Source organism: Curcuma longa, chromosome 8 (assembly GCF_044706935.1).
Source record: "Curcuma longa cultivar G26 ecotype Majalengka, Jawa Barat chromosome 8, ITB_CL_G26_1.1, whole genome shotgun sequence".
Classification (NCBI taxonomy): Eukaryota; Viridiplantae; Streptophyta; class Magnoliopsida; order Zingiberales; family Zingiberaceae; genus Curcuma; species Curcuma longa.
The window spans coordinates 335,610-360,445 of record NC_133868.1 but is presented as its reverse complement, the minus strand read 5'-3'; the positions used below and the strand labels follow the sequence as shown (position 1 = coordinate 360,445).

The following is a 24,836-nucleotide window of genomic DNA, read 5'->3' as shown; positions in this document are numbered from 1 at the left end:
ATTATATATTGGTCTATAAAAATTCAGTCTCTTAGCCCAAAGTAATGCATCATAACAAGCATTATGAACTAAGAGAATGATCCTAACATCTCTTCCCATCTAAGTTGTACAAAAACACAAGCAAGGTATTGTCTATGTGTGTAAGAGATGCAATCTAGTTAAAGTGTGAAGATGATCATGGAGTGATTTCTTAACCGACCGAGCACATTCCTAATTCTCATCTTAGATAGCTAAATTCGGCTTCGGAAAGTGATTTAGTGAAGATATCGGCTAGATTTGATTTTGATTCAACATAGTTAAACACAATATCTCCTCACATATGTATGGTCTAATAACCATGGTGGAAACCATGTCAAGAGTTTACTAACCATTTTTATTTCACTAGTTTGAGTTATGCCAAGAATAAGTGAAATTTTAGTACAAAATAAAAAAATTCAGTATTCATTGTGGAAATTACAGTATAAATCGAGTGAGATCCAGTACGATTTTTATAAATTTGAGTATTGTTGAGATGACACCCCCACCATGATGACCATGAGGCAACCTCACATGTACATGGTTTGGTAACCATGTTGAAAAATATGTCAAGAGTGAGCTTACTATTATTATTTCACCAAGAAGGGATTGCCTAGAGCAAGTGAAAATTTAGTACTAATTAAGGAAATTTCAGTACATTGTGTGAAATTCAGTATAATTTGAGTGAGATCCAGTACTATTTTAATAAAGTTGAGTATTGTTGAGATGACACCCCCACCATGCTGACCATGAGGCAACCTCACATGTACATGGTTTGGTAACAATGTAGAAAAACATGTCAAGAGTGAGTAAACTCATACTTTTACACTACTTTGTGTAATATTATTCTTGATGCGACCTCAAATATGTATGGTCTAATAACCATGGTGGAAACCATGTCAAGAGTATACTAACCATTTATTTTTCACTAATTTGGGGAATGCCAAGAGCAAGTGAAAATTTAGTACTAAATCAGGAAAATTCAGTACTATTTGTGTAAAATTCAGTATAAAACGAGTGAGATCCAGTACTATTTTTATAAATTTGAGTATTGTTGAGATGACACCCCCACCATGCTGACCATGAGGCAACCTCACATCTACATGGTATGGTAACCATGTAGAAAAATATGTCAAGAGTGAGCTTACTAATATTATTTCACCAAGAAGGGATTGTCTAGACTAAGTGAAAATTTAGTACTAATTCAGGAAAATTCAGTACGATTTGTGTGAAATTCAGTATAAATCGAGTGAGATCCAGTACTATTTTTATAAAGTTGAGTATTGTTGAGATGACACCCCCACCATGCTGACCATGAGGCAACCTCACATCTACATGGTTTGGTAACAATGTATAAAAACATGTCAAGAGTGAGTAAACTCATACTTTTACACTACTTTGTGTAATATTATTCTTGATGCGACCTCAAATATGTATGGTCTAGTAACCATGGTGGAAACCATGTCAAGAGTATACTAACCATTTATTTTTCACTAATTTGGGGAATGCCAAGAGCAAGTGAAAATTTAGTACTAAATCAGGAAAATTCAGTACTATTTGTGTAAAATTCAGTATAAAACGAGTGAGATCCAGTACTATTTTTATAAATTTGAGTATTGTTGAGATGACACCCCCACCATGCTGACCATGAGGCAACCTCACATCTACATGGTATGGTAACCATGTAGAAAAATATGTCAAGAGTGAGCTTACTAATATTATTTCACCAAGAAGGGATTGTCTAGACTAAGTGAAAATTTAGTACTAATTCAGGAAAATTCAGTACGATTTGTGTGAAATTCAGTATAAATCGAGTGAGATCCAGTACTATTTTTATAAAGTTGAGTATTGTTGAGATGACACCCCCACCATGCTGACCATGAGGCAACCTCACATCTACATGGTTTGGTAACAATGTATAAAAACATGTCAAGAGTGAGTAAACTCATACTTTTACACTACTTTGTGTAATATTATTCTTGATGCGACCTCAAATATGTATGGTCTAGTAACCATGGTGGAAACCATGTCAAGAGTATACTAACCATTTATTTTTCACTAATTTGGGGAATGCCAAGAGCAAGTGAAAATTTAGTACTAAATCAGGAAAATTCAGTACTATTTGTGTAAAATTCAGTATAAAACGAGTGAGATCCAGTACTATTTTTATAAATTTGAGTATTGTTGAGATGACACCCCCACCATGCTGACCATGAGGCAACCTCACATCTACATGGTATGGTAACCATGTAGAAAAATATGTCAAGAGTGAGCTTACTAATATTATTTCACCAAGAAGGGATTGTCTAGACTAAGTGAAAATTTAGTACTAATTCAGGAAAATTCAGTACGATTTGTGTAAAATTTAGTATAAATCGATAATCCAGTACTATTTTCCTAAATTTGAGTATTAAATTCCAGTACGATTTGTGTAAAATTCAGTATAAATCGATTGATATCCAGTACATGGTCGGTGCATTCGCGATAAATTCATGTTAGTCGACTGTTAGTTATAAATTCATGTTAGTCGACTGTTATTTACTTACAGTCGACTATCCACGAACAGAGGCAATTTGGACTCAGTCGACTAAAATGTCAAGAGCAAACAGTTTATTTCCTGAAAACATATGCAAAATTTGAGTATATATTATGGAAATTAAAGTATAATTTTGTTTATATTGAGTATAATTTGACGAAATTTGAGTATAAAATTCTGGCAGCATCTCCTTCATATATCCCACAAATTTGATAGAAATAAACATCATGTATTGAACGAAACATATCATTCAATGATATAAGGTAGAGAAAATACATAATAAGATCTTCAAGTCACTAACCAAAATGATTGTCTATAGATATCACACAAGTTTTAAACATCACATCAACTAGTATCAAGCTCATATTACATAAAATCTACATTAAAGTCAATGACTTAACAGAAATTTTTTTTAAAGCAACAACAAGCCATGAATGTTGCCGCTGGATCGAGTACACCTTCTTGTAGTTGTATCCATGTTTTTTCTTTGTTCTATCCTCCTCCTTTTCCTGTATATTGAGAAATATGTTAATATGGTGGATGCTCCAACACTTCTTTTATCACGCTCTGGTAGTGGAGAAAGGCATTCTAGAGTTCTTTTCTTGTGCTGATGACAGCTGGAAGATATTGTCTCCAATAATTGTCTTTCTTTGTTCCTTCTCGATGGGCATGATGTTGAAAGTCATATTCCTTGAACTGGAAGATCTGTTCCAGTTCTCTGATATTAATGTGGAAGACTTGCTCCACTGCTTCTGTTTCAATTTGGGTCATTCTTTTTCTGATGTTGTGGTCTTCAAGGTGTAAGATGGTCCTTCCGCTGGATTCTTGGCCCAGTTCCTCGTATTCACTAAGGAGTTCATAAGGCCTGCCAACCGGGTAGTTGCCTGAAGGTTGGACTTTTCCTTGATCTGCTTCATCGCTTGCTCCACAACCTCCATGACTTGGTCCTCCGGGTTCCATGCTTCCTGCACCAATATAACTCTATCTTATAGTATTAGTCACAAAAATCATATAATGCTTAAGACATTGACTCTATTGCTGCACTACAATACAAATTATTAACAATTGTACTCTACAAATGACGTATCAAGCAAACAAAAAAACTAAATTGCTTTATCAGTTTTCTCTTCATGCACATTTGTGGTATGAATTTGATGCATTTGCACAATTGGAGTTGATGATCTCCATGCCTACTTTCTCTGCCTTCTTGTCCCCCTTCCTCTCAGTAATAACTAGATCAATGTTTGTATCTTATGAGAAGAACCAAAATAAAATAAGATAAAGTATGACAAGAAAAACCACATTAGATTTAGCATGAATATGAAAATGAATGTTCAGTTTCAGTTTGCAATTTTCAGAAAATAAGAAAGGAGAAAGTAAATTATTTGCGAGTGCAATTTCCTTGAAGAGCAATATTCGGAAGATTGGTGGTATGGATTAGATGCATTTCTATAATTAGGAGCGAGATTTCTTCCTGTAATTGCTTTATCAGTTTTCTCTTCATGCTTCGCTCCTTGTTGAAAGGAAGAAACTAAGAGGAGAACAATGCTGCAGTTTCATAAGCAAAATAAACGAGGAATAACTTGGGAAAAAAGATGCTGCATTTCTATTATAAAATTTGAAATATTTTGAAGTTCAATTGTGAGATTCTCAGATGCAAACCGAAAAAAATTCAGCTTTTTCTTCAAGCATCAGTTCTAGCTAGCGGAAAGGAGGAACAGGAGAAAGCAGCAGACCTGCTCGATTCTCTGCCCTTTGTTCGCTCACCCTGCGGGTTCTTATCCAGCAGTAGTCAGCACATTTATGGGATGGATTGGAGGCGTTTCTGCAGGAAGGATCTACGTTCCTGGGCGAAGCAACTAGATCGACCTCGATTTTCCTCATGTGGTTCCCCAATTTGACCTGCACAGAAAAATTATTGAGGTGAATCTCTCGATCAAGATGCTTGCTTCAGTTTGGGCGCGTATGCTCTTGCTTCAATCTCATCGTCGGTGTGAGATGGTGTCACCATTTAGGATTTGGACAAGGAAACGAAGATTGTGTCGTCAACAAATGGAGGAGAAGGAAATGGTGGAAAACCAATTAGGGTTTTGAGGATGGTGTCGTCAAGAAGAAGAAAAATGTCGGTTAGGGTTTTGAAGAAGGTCTCGCCAGGAAGAAAAGAAAGAAAGAAGACAGACGGGTCGTGGCTCGTGGCTCGTATACGCAGGGGAGGAGAGAAATGAGATGTATGTCTCTTGAACAAGGGAGAAGAGGAGATAGGAAAGGGGTAATTTTGTAATTTTATGTATTGGGGAGTGGAAACAAACTTTTAGTTACTTTTGGGTACTGCATGCAAAGAAATATATGGGTAGGGACTGATCACAAAGGTGAGTTTGGGTTTGGGGATTTAAAAGCAAGTCTCCCTGAGTATATCATCAAAAGAGTATTCCATAAATAAATTATTCATTGCATGATGCTGACGTATGAAATTATACACCGCACAACATGCAATTGAAATTAATCTTTGCCTAGTAATTGGATAGTTTGGCATATCTTTTAACATTCGAAACCTTGCTTTGAGCACCCCAATGCATCGCTCTATAATATTACGACATGTGATATGCCTATAATTGAGTAATTCTTCCTTCCCCCTTGATCTATCTTGGTGCCGATAATCTCTCAAGTGATAGCGTCGACCTCGATACAGAGCGAGAAATCCCAACATACACAACAATTCTCTTTCCATATACTTGATATCAAACTGATAGTTAACATCATTTGCATTACCATTAAAAAAAACATGCTAATATCACAATCTGATTCTATGATATATTAGTATAGAAATGGTTTTATTAAGTGTTTATGAACTTCAAAACCAAGCATATCACTGGATGACATTGAATCCGCCTACCAGTGTTGGAACAATTGACTATCGAATCCATTTAGTCAATTGTTAGATGAAAGATGAAATCAGACACCACACCTCATACTTTTTTACTGCTGCTTAACAGTAGGAATATGAATTTTGTTTTTGTTAATCGAGTTGAGTCATGTACTTAAAATGATAGAACAATGATACATATTTCCATTGATCAAATTTCAAGCTGCAATACATGCAAAGTCTATTGCTCCATCTAAATGATAAGCAATAGGACAATATGATCAAATATTAGAAAGAAACTTGAAATATCAGAAAGAAACTTGAAGTAGTATAAATTGTTCGCTAAAAGTAATGGGGAAACAGGGGATACAATTAATCAAGAGGTGGAGATACCTGGGCTGATTCGGTTAGGTCAAGTAAGAAGCAAGGGAGAACTGACCATCATCGACTGAGAATGCACGGAAGAGCTCCTCGAGAGCAGGATCGGTGGCAGATGCCGCGGTAGAGGAGGAAGAGGAGAGGAGGAGGAGCACGCGGCGGAAGAATGGCACCCTAATTACACACATGAAGAATTGACCGTCGTCAACTGAGAGCGCACGAAAGAACTCCTCGAGAACAGAATCTATAGCAGATGCTGCAACGAAGGAGGAAAAAGAGAGGAGGAGGAGCACGCGACGAAAGATCACAATGGGAAAGGAGGAAAGGAGTTGTGTCGAGGAAGGGAAAAAAAAGAACGATTAGGGCTTGAATTACTGTAGCCGTATTTTCTCATTTTCCACCGTTTTCATTCTCTAGGTAGAAAATGATAAGAATTTTCTATTTTCTTAAAAAATAATTTTCATTTTTTAGAAAATAAGATTTAAAAATACAAAACAAACAATAATTTCTAGAAAATAAAAAAAAATCAAAATAGAAAAAGATCAAACCAAACACCCCTAATCTTTGCTGAAAAAAAAAATATATTTCCTGACTAGATTCATGACGTGTTGCGAGTATCACCTATAAACCCTACCATAACAAGAATACTCAATGCCAGTATATTGACTGTCATTACACCTCAAACAAGATAATAATCAAGGAACAAGAAAACATGGGGAATCCAAAAGATTACTACATAGATAAGATGACGAATCAGATAACTTGACAAGTTTTCAGGTTCAGAAGTTGATAGCTAAAATGTATATTTTTTTGGAGGAAAAAAAGGCAAAATAGATGTCCAAACACGAATTCTAAATTAAGCAATACCGGATGATAAAATCTTCTTGACGTAGAGTTTCCTCTGCATAAAACTACCTGTTTTATGCATAAAATCTCTTCAAATGTGGTGAAGACTTATGCACTCTCTGTCATTGGGTACTCGAAGACAGCGTCCTTTCCGCAGATCTTGCGGTAGACACCTGAAAATGTCTCCAGCTTGTATTCCGTGTTGTTGCGCTCCTTTGGGTCCAGGAAAATCTAGTACAAGATAACTCATCTTGGGATAAACTGAATAAAGAAACATCTCATTCAAGCAACTATAATACAAAAAAATTAAGATTCCAAACAAGTCGAGGGAAGAACATTTTGAAATGCTATTGCTATTGACCTATTTGCATACCCTCCACTGTCAGTAATTAGTATGAAATCCAACTTGAGAAAACAAGGTGATATACAGTCAATAAAACTAACAAGAGACCAATAGCATTTTGTTCTGGTTGATCCAGCTACAGAATTGGCATCCATTGGGAGAGACCCATACAAGATAATCAACCGACAAGTCAAAAAGACTAGTTTTCAGGGTTTTATAACAAGTATAGTTTTTTAATATGGTTTTTTGAATATGATTGTGAATTGTTTCCAGAAACTAACATTAGTAAAGGAAAAAAAAACATTAACACAAGAAGAAGATCCAGGCCAAACAAACATAAGAATCAATGACCTCAAGGAACTGACCTTTATTATCTTAGAGCCATCCAAACGATATCTTATACGCTTCCCAACAATCTCAGCAGGGAACACAACATCCTCTAAGATTGCATCATGAACTGCAGTGAGTGTACGACTACGAGGGCGCACAACAGCAGAGCCTTTCTTTGGAGGTTTTAATATCCTTCTTGTTGCAATAAGAACCACATCCTATTCAAAGAAATTTAACAAATCAAAATGATGACAACCATGAGAAAGAAGACATAAAAAAATTGTATAAATGAACATCTACAAAGAACCAAGATGAAGAAAGTGATCTAATGCTTAGATTATCAAATACAACTAGAAATAAATATACAATCAATGAAGGTGGATAATTATTGGTATAGAAAAGCAACAAGTTTTTCTCAGATGAAGAACCCAAACAATTCAAGAGCCTAATTTTTTTTTTTTGTCCAGGCACAGATCATGATTCCAAAAATCTCAGGCGATATAGAATGATGAAAGTATTATAAAATCAATCTTCAAGCTACCAAATGATAAATTCACTTTTCTTTCATAGTTGGTGTTCACCATCAATCAATGTTTCTAAGAAAGAGATGACTATTCTAACTTGATGGTTAGGTAACAGTTGGAATGATAATGAGAGAGGAACCTAAGTATCCACATACAGGATCATAGAAATCAGAACCCTCATCTTTCCTATACCATATCCTTAGCCCATGGGACATGATAGGTTGAATGCTGTCGAATAGTAAGAAAATGAGAAAGAAATTTAAATGAATAGTAGACAAATTACTAAGGAACAAGAAAATAGTGTGTGCGCGCACTAAACATGGCATCTAGACCAATATACCCATATGCAGAAACTACCTAATTTTTCTTTTTTAAAAAATTTTCCCATCAATTTGTATACTAACAAAGACAGTATACTTTGGCCCAATACCCATACTAATAAGGACTTGTAAGAAGATCATTCACACACAAAATTTCTATATAAGAAATATTTCAGTTCTCACAGAAGCATCCGTAAGGTGTATTCATCAGAAGCATAGTTGAGTGCATATGGCATCATTTATTTCTTTAAAATTTTTAAAGATGAGAAAGAAAGAAAGAAAAAACTGAATCCTCACCTTTCCACTAAATTTCTTCTCCAATTCTCTAACCAGCCTCACATGAATTTTCTTAAAAGCTTTCCGTAGCCTGTAAGGAACATGAATAACAACAGCTTTCCTATTGCCTGCAATATCTATTTGACTGCATGATAGAGCAAACATCAGGATTAAATAATTCAGAAATCAGCTGTCTTTGAACATACAAATACATAATAACATTTGGATATACTTACACTGCTGAATTAATATATAGGTCTTTCAAATCACTCTTCAGCTCCTGATTACCATTTTCTAAATCGAAAAAGGCCTGGAGGCATACTCAGCCAATCAGCACCTAAATTAAATGCAACAAGGATCATCAAACTCACATGTATCTTTACCTGAGCAACAGTGTCTTCAAACTCTGTTGGTTCCAATCCCTTTTCCTTTTGGATTTTCTTCCTTGCGGTAAACATTTTGGTTGCTTATTGCTTATCCTATCACAAAGAATATACTAAATATCAAATTTAAGGCAAAACAAATAACATTTAATACTGTTAAGGTGACATTTCAATTGCAGATAGAGTGGTTTTCCGAGCTACTATTTAAATTAAGCAGCAAGATTGTAGCTTGAAAATACATCAATTAAACACTTTCACGCTAAATTGCCTAGAACTAAATTTTTGATATTGATTGTCCAGACATTTCAAGAAGCTAAAATGAATCACAATGTTAAAAGTTCAATTCAACCGTGCATTGCTAGTCCACTATGCGTGGCATGAAAAGTCAGTCCAGTGCAATTAAGCTTCAAACGACCTGTTCAATTCCGTTAATAGATTAAAAAAAAGCTGTTCGTTCTTACAGATAAACAAAACGTAGTGATCCGGATAGTTATCACCCATCCAAAAGGATAAGGACGACGACCAAGTCCCCAAACTTGGCCCCCTAAATCCTGCACATTAATGCACAAGACCGTCGGATGAAGATCGGCAAATCTGAACCATTGGATATTCGAAAACCTTCAAAGATTATCCTTACCACATTAATAGCGCATCAATAGCCAATCACACGCGCCGATCTCCATAGATGATGCTCCGCCTAATACTATATAAACCCCGCAGGTATGAAGAAAAAAAGGGGGCTCCCTCCTCTCTCTCTATTTCTTTCTCATTTTTATTCCTTTCCTTCTTTCTCTGTGCTAACTTGAGCGTCGGAGTGGCTTGCCGGGATCCCCCGGCACCATTCTAACCCTCTTCTTTATTGCTTTTCAGGTCCCCTCATCTCCCCGGCGATTTCCTTCGAGGAGCGTGCACATCAGCAGTTCTGAACCGGTAGATGAACCGTCCACGGCGAATTGGCCGAAACACAATGGCGCCGTCTGTGGGAACACTGAGCCGAGACGCTGGATGGTTACACCGGAAGAACTAGTAATAATCACAGCTCCGTCGAAAAGAAAAGGCTGATTCATCTCCGCCGCGCCTTCTTCCTTCTCATCCGCTGAGATGCTCACCGCGAACGGGGACTCCGCCAGGGCTGGCGACTCCTCCTCCTCCTTAGGCGTGGTGAGATGCTCATCAACTTCATGCCCACCGTGGCTGGTGTCTCGATTGTGGAGGCACGGGCTTCCTGAAGGTCGCCGGCGTGCACAAGCCAACATCGCTGCGCGTCGGCGATGATGAGTTCGGCCGCATGCTAGTAGGTATCCTCCGTGACAAAACCAACAACGTCTCCGGCACCATCACTCGCTAGCGTTCGTCACCCTCCGCGTCGACGGGCGAGCGCATGTTCTATCGAAACGTTCCCCACAGAGGGAAAAACAAAGGAAACCCCGCAAAGGTCTGGTTAGTTTTTTTCCCCACCAGCAGCTTCAATCTCCCTCCTCTTCCTCCTTCCCCTTCGGTTCTAATTTTCGCTCCTATTTTCGGCACACCTCTCTCTATCCGGTGATCCGGCGATTGCTCTGCATGTGATCATCCTTGTCGGTCGGAGGATCTCCGAGGAGAGAAGACCCTCGAGCCCGCCATGGAGGAGGCCAAGCCACTCGAGGCAGCCGAGCTCGTGGTTGCTTGGGACGGCTCACCAACGGGCGAGTCCGCCGCAGCAGGGGTGGCGCCGCTGACACCCTCAGACGGCTCCTCCACGGTGCTTCGGATTCAGCAGGTGCGACACGAACGGATTAGCAATTTCCAGAGGTGGCAATCGCAGATGCTACCAGCGTGAAGGTGGGGCATAGGCGGTGGCAGGAGCAGGCTTGCAGGCAGCGGCAGAGAGCAGAGCCTGAAGGTGATGGCCAATTTTGAGATGATGATGAATCAGAAACGGCAGTGGTATCAAATCAAAGCAAAGCTAGAGTATTACACGTTCTACTACTCCTTTTTGCCTGACAGCACCTTTTCTTTTTTGATATATGTTAATCCTGATAATATTTGGATATATGTTAATCCTTATGATATTGGGGTGGATTCGTGGTGATGGATCATAATCTTGGGTGCATCCATGGTTGTGGATCATAATCATGGGGTTATGTTCTCCTACAATCCTAACCTCCGGTTGCCGCTGTGACTGTCCGTGGTAGCAAGACAGATCCGGACCATCTAGGATCGACCCAACATCATCAAGATGAGCGATGTTGAGCTCGAGTTTCTCACCGGCAAGATAAGTCATTTCTTTCTCATCACTTAATTTATGTTTTACAACATCATCATTCGATAGTTAATATATTTAGTAGATGGAATATTTTTTCTATCTACGCTCAAATCTGTATGAATATATCTAGCATGATTATCTTCTGACCAAGTTAGTGGATGCATATATCTAGAGAGCTGCAATTAAAATTTTTATTCATTTTTCTATGAGAATTTCATCACTTCCTATATGTTTCGGCTTTTCATTTGCTAGAATCAACCTTAACTAACACGTGAAACAGTCTACTCTTATTTCTATTAGACATGATATTTCTATTTCTATTTTTATTAGCCTTCTATTATTAGATCGACTTATACGGCGGAGCACCAAATTATTGGCTAGCTCTTTGGACTAATAACAATGCCCTGTCCGTGCTAGAAAAACCTTACATCTTTGATAAGCACAAGCAACAAGACACCTCAGACAATTTTGACCAAATGGTCATCTAGCTTAAAGCTATATTATTCATTTGCATCACATCAAAGGAATACTCTTCTGCTTCTATTGTTTTGGTTGCAGGGAAGGTGCACATCACAGCGAGGGAATCGATCCTCATCAACCAAAGCCGAACTAGGGGCTGCTACAGCCACCATGGTGATGGTTTCTCGTCTCCTCTCTCGATCCCGACAGTTATACGATGACTTTCCGAGCTCAGCGCTCGATGACCTTCCGAGCTCCGCGCTCGATAAACTTCCGAGCTCCGCGCTCGATGACCTTCCGAGCTCAGCGCTCGATGACCGAAAGAGTTAGATTTGAACAATTGTATACAAGAATCCGTACCTCCCCCAGAAATCTGAATCAATGACACCAGCATTGATAAAAAGATTAAACCGTAAGGCCGCACTAGAACGTGGTGCGATTCTAGCATCCTTCTGAAAATTCCATGCTAATTCCTGTTTTAATAAGACCATGTTGTTGAGGTGATATATGAACCTCTTCATCAGTAAAAAGATCATATCCAGCTGCTCCAGTTGTTCGATGTTTTGGTATAATTGCTGTCTATGATAGTCTTTTAATCTTGATGAAAAGGCCTTCCTCTTGAATTCTCTCCTTCTATTCAGTTGTTCTTCTTTCCAGAATACTTCGTAGATACTGGGTATAATCCAATAAACCTTGTATCATTTGGTCTTCTTTTTCATATGGTGGAATGACATCATTCTTTTTCAATACCAGAGTCTTGTTTAAGTAGAATGGCCCACAAGCCGGACATACTGTCATTCTGCATATCACACAATGTAGACGCATACTGTCAGTTGTAATTAACTTGCAAAAAGTGCAACATACGTATCTGCTATCTTCAATAATTTGATTCTCCTCCCAGTTGTGTTGACAATTTTTCATGAATTCACCCATGAAGACTTGACTTCGCCATCCACAGTTTTCAGCACCTAGCATAAAAACTGTTTCATGTACCCATGGTGTATCATCTAATGCCACATTAACATAGTTTGGACCTGTTTCTCCTTCGGAAAATGAACAAATAGCATCAGAATCGTTTTCATTAAGATCTATTGAAAGAACATCATAATCAGAAGGAAGATCAAGCTGGTCCATTACTGCTGCTCTAGCAATATTTCCTGTCTTTCTTTTACAGTCTCTGGCAAAATGTCCTGGTTCTCCACAAATAAAACACTTACATTTCTTTTGTTGGTCTCCCTTTTTCCTTTTGAAAACCCTTATATGAGAATCATGGGGTTTCCCTTTGTATGTTCTAGATTTTCTGAGACCATATTTCTTTTGCTTATTATAATACCCCGGTATTGGTATTTTGCTACAAAATGTCTGTACCGCCACTTTCTTGCATATGTCTGCCAAATATTGGTAAGTGAAATGAATTCTAGATGGAATGCCTACCTGATTTGCTGGGTATCTTTCTTTAAAGGCAGCAGCTATTTCCTGCCCTATCAGAGGTGGCATCTTCTTAAATATCTTGTCTGAGAGTTCAGGACTGATAAATGCTCGACCAGTTTTGGCTGCAAGAAATTTGAAGTCATTCAAGTAATTAAAAATATCTTTCATGTTATTGCAAGATAACCTTTCAATATCAATGAAAGCCTGATCCTGCTCCACAGTGGAGCCTTGATAGGGGTCATCTAATAAGATTGACCTTTTGATAGCTGATAAAACATTGTGAGTTTCTCCGGCCATTTGAACAAGAGTTTCATATTCAGCTGCATATGTCATGCGCCACTGTATCCACATTTTCTTTTCAGTTTCACCTAAAAGATTTTCAATAAATTGTACCTTTTGAGCATTATCCAGCCATGTTTTTTGATTTACCAAATTATTGGTAATAGGCTCCCATCAAGATATAACTTCGGAATATTGCCCAATATCCTCTGGTAAAATTAGAATAGCCCCATCATTTGTTTGAGCTGATGGTAATGTCCATGGCTGATGGTTATATCCACGCGCCTTGAATCTTCCGCTGAACATAGTAGTTGGTTCCCTTGCCTCTGTCCTCACCTGTGCAGGAGGATAATTGACTTGACCCATAAGAGGTTCTTGTGGAGGATTGTACCTGGATATTACACTGGTACTTGATAAAGCTTTTTCTACAGTTGCTGCTTGCTGCATCATACTTTGCAATATTGGATAATCAAGATTTGCCAACTGCTCTATTAAGGGGGAATCAACTCCCATATGTATTGCTTCTTGTGTAGTCTCTGTTGAATTTTCTTGATTTTGCGGCTGGTTCTGTAACTGATTTATAAAAGGTAACCATTCATTTGGTTCACCTTCCTCCATTGAGGTGGATTCTTCATTAATTGAAAGATCATTCAGCCTATTTGCTGCTGAATACTCTTCCTCAGCCTGTTCAATTTCTTGAATAGTTTGTTGCCAATATGCTTCTGCTTCAGGACTCTCTTCATCCCATTGGGGTGGGTGTTGCAATTCTTCATCAAGGACTGAAGTTGGAGAATTCACAGGATAATCAGTCTCTAGATTATTGAGGCCCAAGAAATAAGAACTTAAATCTTCTTCACTATCTTCTCCATAATCAATGTTGGCTTCATCTTCTTCCCTTGGTAGGTCTTCACCAAGATCATAGTCGGGATCTTCTTCCCAGGGTGTGTCCTCCCATATGCTAGGAAGAGCACATTCTTCTTCTTCACTCTCACTTATCCAACCATAGCAGGGAAATTTTCTTTTTTGTTGAGATCTTGAAATCTCTGACTTTTCCTCCTTTAAGGGTTTTCCTAAATGATCTTTGCTGATTTTTCCTTCTTCATCATCATACCTCCATTCTGGGAGAATATCAATAATTGGTGGAGAAGTTGCTTTAGAGGAATTCTGGAGGGGTGAACATTCCTCATTATCATCCTCCCATCCTGTTGGAATGATAGGGAGGTAATATTCAGGTGGCCTTACTGGTGCAGAATAATCCACATAATAATCATATTTACCATTGGGTTCACCCAGTGTATCCCATATGGGTTTAGGTCTTTGATTAATTATCCTTTAAAATTTTTGGAACATAAGTTGCTGAAAGCATTCCCACAAATTCTTCTTCTCCTTCGTCTCTGATTTCTTCAATATCAAGATTACTCATCCTCCTTGGTTGAGAATGTCTTGTTGATTGATATCCCTGAAAGGATAAAGCAATTGAACCATCTAATAAAGTAGTGGTTCTAACCTTCTGAGGAACTCGAATCTGGTTCATGGATGCTGGCTGCAAAGTCCATCTCATCCCTTGTAATTCTGCTATTGTTCTTGGTGCTGCTGATACTGCATGAATACCTGTACTAGCCAAATAATCTGCAACATTTTGAACATTATACCGAAAACCAACATGGCTAGTATTAGTCAGTCTCCCAATTAACCCTCTGGTGATCAGTAAATTTGATTTCTGTCGTATTCCAACCCTCATATCCATGGGTTTGAATAGCCAGCTCAATATGATGGTAGAAATCTTCAATACTAATTAACATATTTGGAGCAATATATACTAACTGCGTACCTCCTGAAAGATCTACCTCCATTATTCCGATGATAGATCTGTCATTTGTCTAGCGAGTATCCCTCAATACCACCAAAGCATTGACTCCAGCATTTCTACGATGTAAAGCGTGTATTCTAATCATAACTAACCCAAGATGGATTAGTTGCATACCTTCCCTTCGTAAGGTTGTATAACTTTCTTGATTTATCAGAGGAAGGTTCTGCTGACCCCCTGTGACCAGGATTCTGGTTTCCGAATAATGCTGGTAGACTCTATGACGAGGTTCTGACCAGTTAGAGGAATATAATGTTTCCGCGGGGACTAAAGAAGCCCTTCTTCTTTGAGAGATCTCCAATTCTGCTTCAGGATTTAGTTGACTCTCCAGAGTTCTTGATCCATTTCTTGCACCATGTAATCTTCTTTGAGCTTCATACCGAAGTCTTGCCATTCTTCGGTAACTTCTGATCTGGTCTTCTTGTGACGAGGTGACTGGTTCAACAGTTTCAATTCTACCACCCTCAGCAATAGTTGGCCTACTCCTTGTTGCCATTGAGCTTCTCTTTTTCTTCTTTAAATATTTGCAAAGGATCCCGATAGACGTAGAAAGGTTCCTTCTTCTTTTTAACAGGTGTCAAATTAAGTCCTTCAAGTTGCTTTGCTAGGGCTTCCACCTTTTTAGAAGATTCAGACACAACAGGTTTTGCTAGCAAAAGATCTAGCTTTTTGTTGAGATTTAATAACAGTTCAATAATTGTATTATTCTGCCTGTTTATGTCACTATTTGTGGCTTTCTCAACAGTAATAAATCCAACAGCAGGTGCACTAATTGTCTGTGTTACCTCCAGAGCATTAATGTAGTCTTCACTATAAGAAGAGGGAGGATTATTCATGACACCCGCCTTCATGTCTTCAGTATAGAGTCTACCAGCATTATTCGGAAACCAGAATCCTGGTCACAGGGGATCAGCAGAACCTTCCTCTGATAAATCAAGAAAGTTATACAACCTTACGAAGGGAAGGTATGCAACTAATCCATCTTGGGTTAGTTATGATTAGAATACACGCTTTACATCGTAGAAATGCTGGAGTCAATGCTTTGGTGGTATTGAGGGATACTCGCTGGACAGATGACAGATCTATCATCGGAACAATGGAGGTAGATCTTTCAGGAGGTACGCAGTTAGTATATATTGCTCCAAATATGTTAATTAGTATTGAAGATTTCTACCATCATATTGAGCTGGCTATTCAAACCCATGGATATGAGGGTTGGAATACGGCAGAATCAAATTTACTGATCACCAGAGGGTTAATTGAGAGACTGACTAATACTAGCCATGCTGGTTTTCGGTATAATGTTCAAAATGTTGCAGATTATTTGGCTAGTACAGGTATTCATACAGTATCAGCAGCACCAAGAACAATAGCAGAATTACAAGGGATGAGATGGACTTTGCAGCCAGCATCCATGAACCAGATTCGAGTTCCTCAGAAGGTTAGAACCACTACTTCATTAGATGGTTCAATTGCTTTATCCTTTCAGGGATATCAATCAGCAAGACATTCTCAACCAAGGAGGATGAGTAATCTTGATATTGAAGAAATCAGAGACGAAGGAGAAGAAGAATTTGTGGGAATGCTTTCAGCAACTTATGTTCCAAAAATTTCAAAGGATAATCAAAGACCTAAACCCATATGGGATACACTGGGTGAACCCAGTGGTAAATATGATTATTATGTGGATTATTCTGCACCAGTAAGGCCACCTGAATATTACCTCCCTATCATTCCAACAGGATGGGAGGATGATAATGAGGAATGTTCACCCCTCCAGAATTCCTCTAAAGCAACTTCTCCACCAATTATTGATATTCCCCCAGAATGGAGGTATGATGATGAAGAAGGAAAAATCAGCAAGGATCATTTAGGAAAACCCTTAAAGGAGGAAAAGTCAGAGATTTCAAGATCTCAACAAAAAAGAAAATTTCCCTGCTATGGTTGGATAAGTGAGAGTGAAGAAGAAGAATGTGCTCTTCCTAGCATATGGGAGGACACACCCTGGGAAGAAGATCCCGACTATGATCCTGGTGAAGACCTACCAAGGGAAGAAGATGAAGCCAACACTGATTATGGAGAAGACAGTGAAGAAGATTTAAGTTCTTATTTCTTGGGCCTCAATAATCTAGAGACTGATTATCCTGTGAATTCTCCAACTTCAGTCCTTGATGAAGAATTGCAACACCCACCCCAATGGGATGAAGAGAGTCCTGAAGCAGAAGCATATTGGCAACAAACTATTCAAGAAATTGAACAGGCTGAGGAAGAGTATTCAGCAGCAAATAGGCTGAATGATCTTTCAATTAATGAAGAATCCACCTCAATGGAGGAAGGTGAACCAAATGAATGGTTACCTTTTATAAACCAGTCACAGAACCAGCCGCAAAACCAGGAAAATTCAATAGAGACTACACAAGAAGCAATACATATGAGAGTTGATTCCCCCTTAATAGAGCAGTTGGCAAATCTTGATTATCCAATATTGCAAAGTATGATGCAGCAAGCAGCAACTGTAGAAAAAGCTTTATCAAGTACCAGTGCAATATCCAGGTACAATCCTCCACAAGAACCTCTTATGGGTCAAGTCAATTATCCTCCTGCACAGGTGAGGACAGAGGCAAGGGAACCAACTACTATGTTCAGCGGAAGATTCAAGGCGCGTGGATATAACCATCAGCCATGGACATTACCATCAGCTCAAACAAATGATGGAGCTATTCTAATTTTACCAGAGGATATTGGGCAATATTCCGAAAGTTATATCTTGATGGGAGCCTATTACCAATAATTTGGTAAATCAAAAAACATGGCTGGATAATGCTCAAAAGGTACAATTTATTGAAAATCTTTTAGGTGAAACTGAAAAGAAAATGTGGATACAGTGGCGCATGACATATGCAGCTGAATATGAAACTCTTGTTCAAATGGCCGGAGAAACTCACAATGTTTTATCAGCTATCAAAAGGTCAATCTTATTAGATGACCCCTATCAAGGCTCCACTGTGGAGCAGGATCAGGCTTTCATTGATATTGAAAGGTTATCTTGCAATAACATGAAAGATATTTTTAATTACTTGAATGACTTCAAATTTCTTGCAGCCAAAACTGGTCGAGCATTTATCAGTCCTGAACTCTCAGACAAGATATTTAAGAAGATGCCACCTCTAATAGGGCAGGAAATAGCTGCTGCCTTTAAAGAAAGATACCCAGCAAATCAGGTAGGCATTCCATCTAGAATTCATTTCACTTACCAATATTTGGCAGACATATGCAAGAAAGTGGCGGTACAGACATTTTTTGTAGCAAAATACCAATACCGGGGTATTATAATAAGCAAAAGAAATATGGTCTCAGAAAATCTAGAACATACAAAGGGAAACCCCATGATTCTCATATAAGGGTTTTCAAAAGGAAAAAGGGAGACCAACAAAAGAAATGTAAGTGTTTTATTTGTGGAGAACCAGGACATTTTGCCAGAGACTGTAAAAGAAAGACAGGAAATATTGCTAGAGCAGCAGTAATGGACCAGCTTGATCTTCCTTCTGATTATGATGTTCTTTCAATAGATCTTAATGAAAACGATTCTGATGCTATTTGTTCATTTTCCGAAGGAGAAACAGGTCCAAACTATGTTAATGTGGCATTAGATGATACACCATGGGTACATGAAACAGTTTTTATGCTAGGTGCTGAAAACTGTGGATGGCGAAGTCAAGTCTTCATGGGTGAATTCATGAAAAATTGTCAACACAACTGGGAGGAGAATCAAATTATTGAAGATAGCAGATACGTATGTTGCACTTTTTGCAAGTTAATTACAACTGACAGTATGCGTCTACATTGTGTGATATGCAGAATGACAGTATGTCCGGCTTGTGGGCCATTCTACTTAAACAAGACTCTGGTATTGAAAAAGAATGATGTCATTCCACCATATGAAAAAGAAGACCAAATGATACAAGGTTTATTGGATTATACCCAGTATCTACGAAGTATTCTGGAAAGAAGAACAACTGAATAGAAGGAGAGAATTCAAGAGGAAGGCCTTTTCATCAAGATTAAAAGACTATCACAGACAGCAATTATACCAAAACATCGAACAACTGGAGCAGCTGGATATGATCTTTTTACTCAATGAAGAGGTTCATATATCACCTCAACAACATGGTCTTATTAAAACAGGAATTAGCATGGAATTTTCAGAAGGATGCTAGAATCGCACCACGTTCTAGTGCGGCCTTACGGTTTAATCTTTTTATCAATGCTGGTGTCATTGATTCAGATTTCTGGGGGAGGTACGGATTCTTGGATACAATTGTTCAAATCTAACTCTTTCGGTCATCGAGCGAGCTCGGAAGGTCATCGAGCGCGGAGCTCGGAAGTTTATCGAGCGCGGAGCTCGGAAGGTCATCGAGCGCTGAGCTCGGAAAGTCATCGTATAACTGTCGGGATCGAGAGAGGAGACGAGAAACCATCACCATGGTGGCTGTAGCAGCCCCTAGTTCGGCTTTGGTTGATGAGGATCGATTCCCTCGCTGTGATGTGCACCTTCCCTGCAACCAAAACAATAGAAGCAGAAGAGTATTCCTTTGATGTGATGCAAATGAATAATATAGCTTTAAGCTAGATGACCATTTGGTCAAAATTGTCTGAGGTGTCTTGTTGCTTGTGGTTATCAAAGATGTAAGGTTTTTCTAGCACGGACAGGGCATTGTTATTAGTCCAAAGAGCTAGCCAATAATTTGGCCTTTGCCGTATAAGTCGATCTAATAATAGAAGGCTAATAAAAATAGAAATAGAAATATCATGTCTAATAGAAATAAGAGTAGACTGTTTCACGTGTTAGTTAAGGTTGATTCTAGCAAATGAAAAGCCGAAACATATAGGAAGTGATGAAATTCTCATAGAAAAATGAATAAAAATTTTAATTGCAGCTCTCTAGATATATGCATCCACTAACTTGGTCAGAAGATAATCATGCTAGATATATTCATACAGATTTGAGCGTAGATAGAAAAAATATTCCATCTACTAAATATATTAACTATCGAATGATGATGTTGTAAAACATAAATTAAGTGATGAGAAAGAAATGACTTATCTTGCCGGTGAGAAACTCGAGCTCAACATCGCTCATCTTGATGATGTTGGGTCGATCCTAGATGGTCCGGATCTGTCTTGCTACCACGGACAGTCACAGCGGCAACCGGAGGTTAGGATTGTAGGAGAACATAACCCCATGATTATGATCCACAACCATGGATGCACCCAAGATTATGATCCATCACCACGAATCCACCCCAATATCATAAGGATTAACATATATCCAAATATTATCAGGATTAACATATATCAAAAAAGAAAAGGTGCTGTCAGGCAAAAAGGAGTAGTAGAACGTGTAATACTCTAGCTTTGCTTTGATTTGATACCACTGCCGTTTCTGATTCATCATCATCTCAAAATTGGCCATCACCTTCAGGCTCTGCTCTCTGCCGCTGCCTGCAAGCCTGCTCCTGCCACCGCCTATGCCCCACCTTCACGCTGGTAGCATCTGCGATTGCCACCTCTGGAAATTGCTAATCCGTTCGTGTCGCACCTGCTGAATCCGAAGCACCGTGGAGGAGCCGTCTGAGGGTGTCAGCGGCGCCACCCCTGCTGCGGCGGACTCGCCCGTTGGTGAGCCGTCCCAAGCAACCACGAGCTCGGCTGCCTCGAGTGGCTTGGCCTCCTCCATGGCGGGCTCGAGGGTCTTCTCTCCTCGGAGATCCTCCGACCGACAAGGATGATCACATGCAGAGCAATCGCCGGATCACCGGATAGAGAGAGGTGTGCCGAAAATAGGAGCGAAAATTAGAACCGAAGGGGAAGGAGGAAGAGGAGGGAGATTGAAGCTGCTGGTGGGGAAAAAAACTAACCAGACCTTTGCGGGGTTTCCTTTGTTTTTCCCTCTGTGGGGAACGTTTCGATAGAACATGCGCTCGCCCGTCGACGCGGAGGGTGACGAACGCTAGCGAGTGATGGTGCCGGAGACGTTGTTGGTTTTGTCACGGAGGATACCTACTAGCATGCGGCCGAACTCATCATCGCCGACGCGCAGCGATGTTGGCTTGTGCACGCCGGCGACCTTCAGGAAGCCCGTGCCTCCACAATCGAGACACCAGCCACGGTGGGCATGAAGTTGATGAGCATCTCACCACGCCTAAGGAGGAGGAGGAGTCGCCAGCCCTGGCGGAGTCCCCGTTCGCGGTGAGCATCTCAGCGGATGAGAAGGAAGAAGGCGCGGCGGAGATGAATCAGCCTTTTCTTTTCGACGGAGCTGTGATTATTACTAGTTCTTCCGGTGTAACCATCCAGCGTCTCGGCTCAGTGTTCCCACAGACGGCGCCATTGTGTTTCGGCCAATTCGCCGTGGACGGTTCATCTACCGGTTCAGAACTGCTGATGTGCACGCTCCTCGAAGGAAATCGCCGGGGAGATGAGGGACCTGAAAAGCAATAAAGAAGAGGGTTAGAATGGTGCCGGGGGATACCGGCAAGCCACTCCGACGCTCAAGTTAGCACAGAGAAAGAAGGAAAGGAATAAAAATGAGAAAGAAATAGAGAGAGAGGAGGGAGCCCCCTTTTTTTCTTCATACCTGCGGGGTTTATATAGTATTAGGCGGAGCATCATCTATGGAGATCGGCGCGTGTGATTGGCTATTGATGCGCTATTAATGTGGTAAGGATAATCTTTGAAGGTTTTCGAATATCCAATGGTTCAGATTTGCCGATCTTCATCCGACGGTCTTGTGCATTAATGTGCAGGATTTAGGGGGCCAAGTTTGGGGACTTGGTCGTCGTCCTTATCCTTTTGGATGGGTGATAACTATCCGGATCACTACGTTTTGTTTATCTGTAAGAACGAACAGCTTTTTTTTAATCTATTAACGGAATTGAACAGGTCGTTTGAAGCTTAATTGCACTGGACTGACTTTTCATGCCACGCATAGTGGACTAGCAATGCACGGTTGAATTGAACTTTTAACATTGTGATTCATTTTAGCTTCTTGAAATGTCTGGACAATCAATATCAAAAATTTAGTTCTAGGCAATTTAGCGTGAAAGTGTTTAATTGATGTATTTTCAAGCTACAATCTTGCTGCTTAATTTAAATAGTAGCTCGGAAAACCACTCTATCTGCAATTGAAATGTCACCTTAACAGTATTAAATGTTATTTGTTTTGCCTTAAATTTGATATTTAGTATATTCTTTGTGATAGGATAAGCAATAAGCAACCAAAATGTTTACCGCAAGGAAGAAAATCCAAAAGGAAAAGGGATTGGAACCAACAGAGTTTGAAGACACTGTTGCTCAGGTAAAGATACATGTGAGTTTGATGATCCTTGTTGCATTTAATTTAGGTGCTGATTGGCTGAGTATGCCTCCAGGCCTTTTTCGATTTAGAAAATGGTAATCAGGAGCTGAAGAGTGATTTGAAAGACCTATATATTAATTCAGCAGTGTAAGTATATCCAAATGTTATTATGTATTTGTATGTTCAAAGACAGCTGATTTCTGAATTATTTAATCCTGATGTTTGCTCTATCATGCAGTCAAATAGATATTGCAGGCAATAGGAAAGCTGTTGTTATTCATGTTCCTTACAGGCTACGGAAAGCTTTTAAGAAAATTCATGTGAGGCTGGTTTAAAGAATTGGAGAAGAAATTTAGTGGAAAGGTGAGGATTCAGTTTTTTCTTTCTTTCTTTCTCATCTTTAAAAATTTTAAAGAAATAAATGATGCCATATGCACTCAACTATGCTTCTGATGAATACACCTTACGGATGCTTCTGTGAGAACTGAAATATTTCTTATATAGAAATTTTGTGTGTGAATGATCTTCTTACAAGTCCTTATTAGTATGGGTATTGGGCCAAAGTATACTGTCTTTGTTAGTATACAAATTGATGGGAAAATTTTTTAAAAAAGAAAAATTAGGTAGTTTCTGCATATGGGTATATTGGTCTAGATGCCATGTTTAGTGCGCGCACACACTATTTTCTTGTTCCTTAGTAATTTGTCTACTATTCATTTAAATTTCTTTCTCATTTTCTTACTATTCGACAGCATTCAACCTATCATGTCCCATGGGCTAAGGATATGGTATAGGAAAGATGAGGGTTCTGATTTCTATGATCCTGTATGTGGATACTTAGGTTCCTCTCTCATTATCATTCCAACTGTTACCTAACCATCAAGTTAGAATAGTCATCTCTTTCTTAGAAACATTGATTGATGGTAAACACCAACTATGAAAGAAAAGTGAATTTATCATTTGGTAGTTTGAAGATTGATTTTATAATACTTTCATCATTATATATCGCCTGAGATTTTTGGAATCATGATCTGTGCCTGGACAAAAAATAATAATTAGGCTCTTGAATTGTTTGGGTTCTTCATCTGAGAAAAACTTGTTGCTTTTCTATACCAATAATTATCCACCTTCATTGATTGTATATTTATTTCTAGTTGTATTTGATAATCTAAGCATTAGATCACTTTCTTCATCTTGGTTCTTTGTAGATGTTCATTTATACAATTTTTTTATGTCTTCTTTCTCATGGTTGTCATCATTTTGATTTGTTAAATTTCTTTGAATAGGATGTGGTTCTTATTGCAACAAGAAGGATATTAAAACCTCCAAAGAAAGGCTCTGCTGTTGTGCGCCCTCGTAGTCGTACACTCACTGCAGTTCATGATGCAATCTTAGAGGATGTTGTGTTCCCTGCTGAGATTGTTGGGAAGCGTATAAGATATCGTTTGGATGGCTCTAGATAATAAAGGTCAGTTCCTTGAGGTCATTGATTCTTATGTTTGTTTGGCCTGGATCTTCTTGTGTTAATGTTTTTTTTTTCCTTTACTAATGTTAGTTTCTGGAAACAATTCACAATCATATTCAAAAAACCATATTAAAAAACTATACTTGTTATAAAACCCTGAAAACTAGTCTTTTTGACTTGTCGGTTGATTATCTTGTATGGGTCTCTCCCAATGGATGCCAATTCTGTAGCTGGATCAACCAGAACAAAATGCTATTGGTCTCTTGTTAGTTTTATTGACTGTATATCACCTTGTTTTCTCAAGTTGGATTTCATACTAATTACTGACAGTGGAGGGTATGCAAATAGGTCAATAGCAATAGCATTTCAAAATGTTCTTCCCTCGACTTGTTTGGAATCTTAATTTTTTTGTATTATAGTTGCTTGAATGAGATGTTTCTTTATTCAGTTTATCCCAAGATGAGTTATCTTGTACTAGATTTTCCTGGACCCAAAGGAGCGCAACAACACGGAATACAAGCTGGAGACATTTTCAGGTGTCTACCGCAAGATCTGCGGAAAGGACGCTGTCTTCGAGTACCCAATGACAGAGAGTGCATAAGTCTTCACCACATTTGAAGAGATTTTATGCATAAAACAGGTAGTTTATGCAGAGGAAACTCTGACGTCAAGAAGATTTTATCATCCGGTATTGCTTAATTTAGAATTCGTGTTTGGACATCTATTTTGCCTTTTTTTCCTCCAAAAAATATACATTTTAGCTATCAACTTCTGAACCTGAAAACTTGTCAAGTTATCTGATTCGTCATCTTATCTATGTAGTAATCTTTTGGATTCCCCATGTTTTCTTGTTCCTTGATTATTATCTTGTTTGAGGTGTAATGACAGTCAATATACTGGCATTGAGTATTTTGTATGG

The 24,836-nt window shown here is 38.9% G+C and overlaps 2 protein-coding genes and 4 pseudogenes across 3 annotated transcripts in view; 2 read left to right on the top strand and 4 right to left on the bottom strand.

Annotated features, from left to right (window-relative positions):
* Nucleotides 1-24,836, bottom strand: part of LOC141833700 (ycf20-like protein) — a 51,445-nt gene that overhangs the window by 14,702 nt on the left and 11,907 nt on the right. The window lies entirely within an intron of this gene.
* On the bottom strand, nucleotides 6,506-8,912 carry LOC141832988 (small ribosomal subunit protein eS7). 2 transcript variants are annotated; one of them, XM_074720361.1, is made up of 5 exons: nucleotides 8,815-8,912; nucleotides 8,668-8,741; nucleotides 8,453-8,576; nucleotides 7,347-7,529; nucleotides 6,506-6,869 (listed from the first exon to the last, which is right to left on the bottom strand). In XM_074720361.1, the coding sequence occupies exons 1-5, from the start codon at nucleotides 8,887-8,889 to the stop codon at nucleotides 6,747-6,749; spliced, it is 579 nt and encodes a 192-aa protein (XP_074576462.1). In that variant the 5' UTR covers nucleotides 8,890-8,912; the 3' UTR covers nucleotides 6,506-6,746. The 2 variants fall into 2 exon arrangements, with proteins under 2 accessions (XP_074576462.1, XP_074576463.1); XM_074720362.1 differs by having other exon boundaries at nucleotides 6,757-6,899.
* On the bottom strand, nucleotides 12,252-13,675 carry LOC141833101 (uncharacterized; annotated as a pseudogene).
* Nucleotides 13,731-15,591, bottom strand: LOC141833100 (uncharacterized; annotated as a pseudogene).
* LOC141833099 (uncharacterized) lies at nucleotides 16,063-19,019 on the top strand (annotated as a pseudogene).
* LOC141833357 (small ribosomal subunit protein eS7-like) lies at nucleotides 22,355-24,758 on the top strand (annotated as a pseudogene).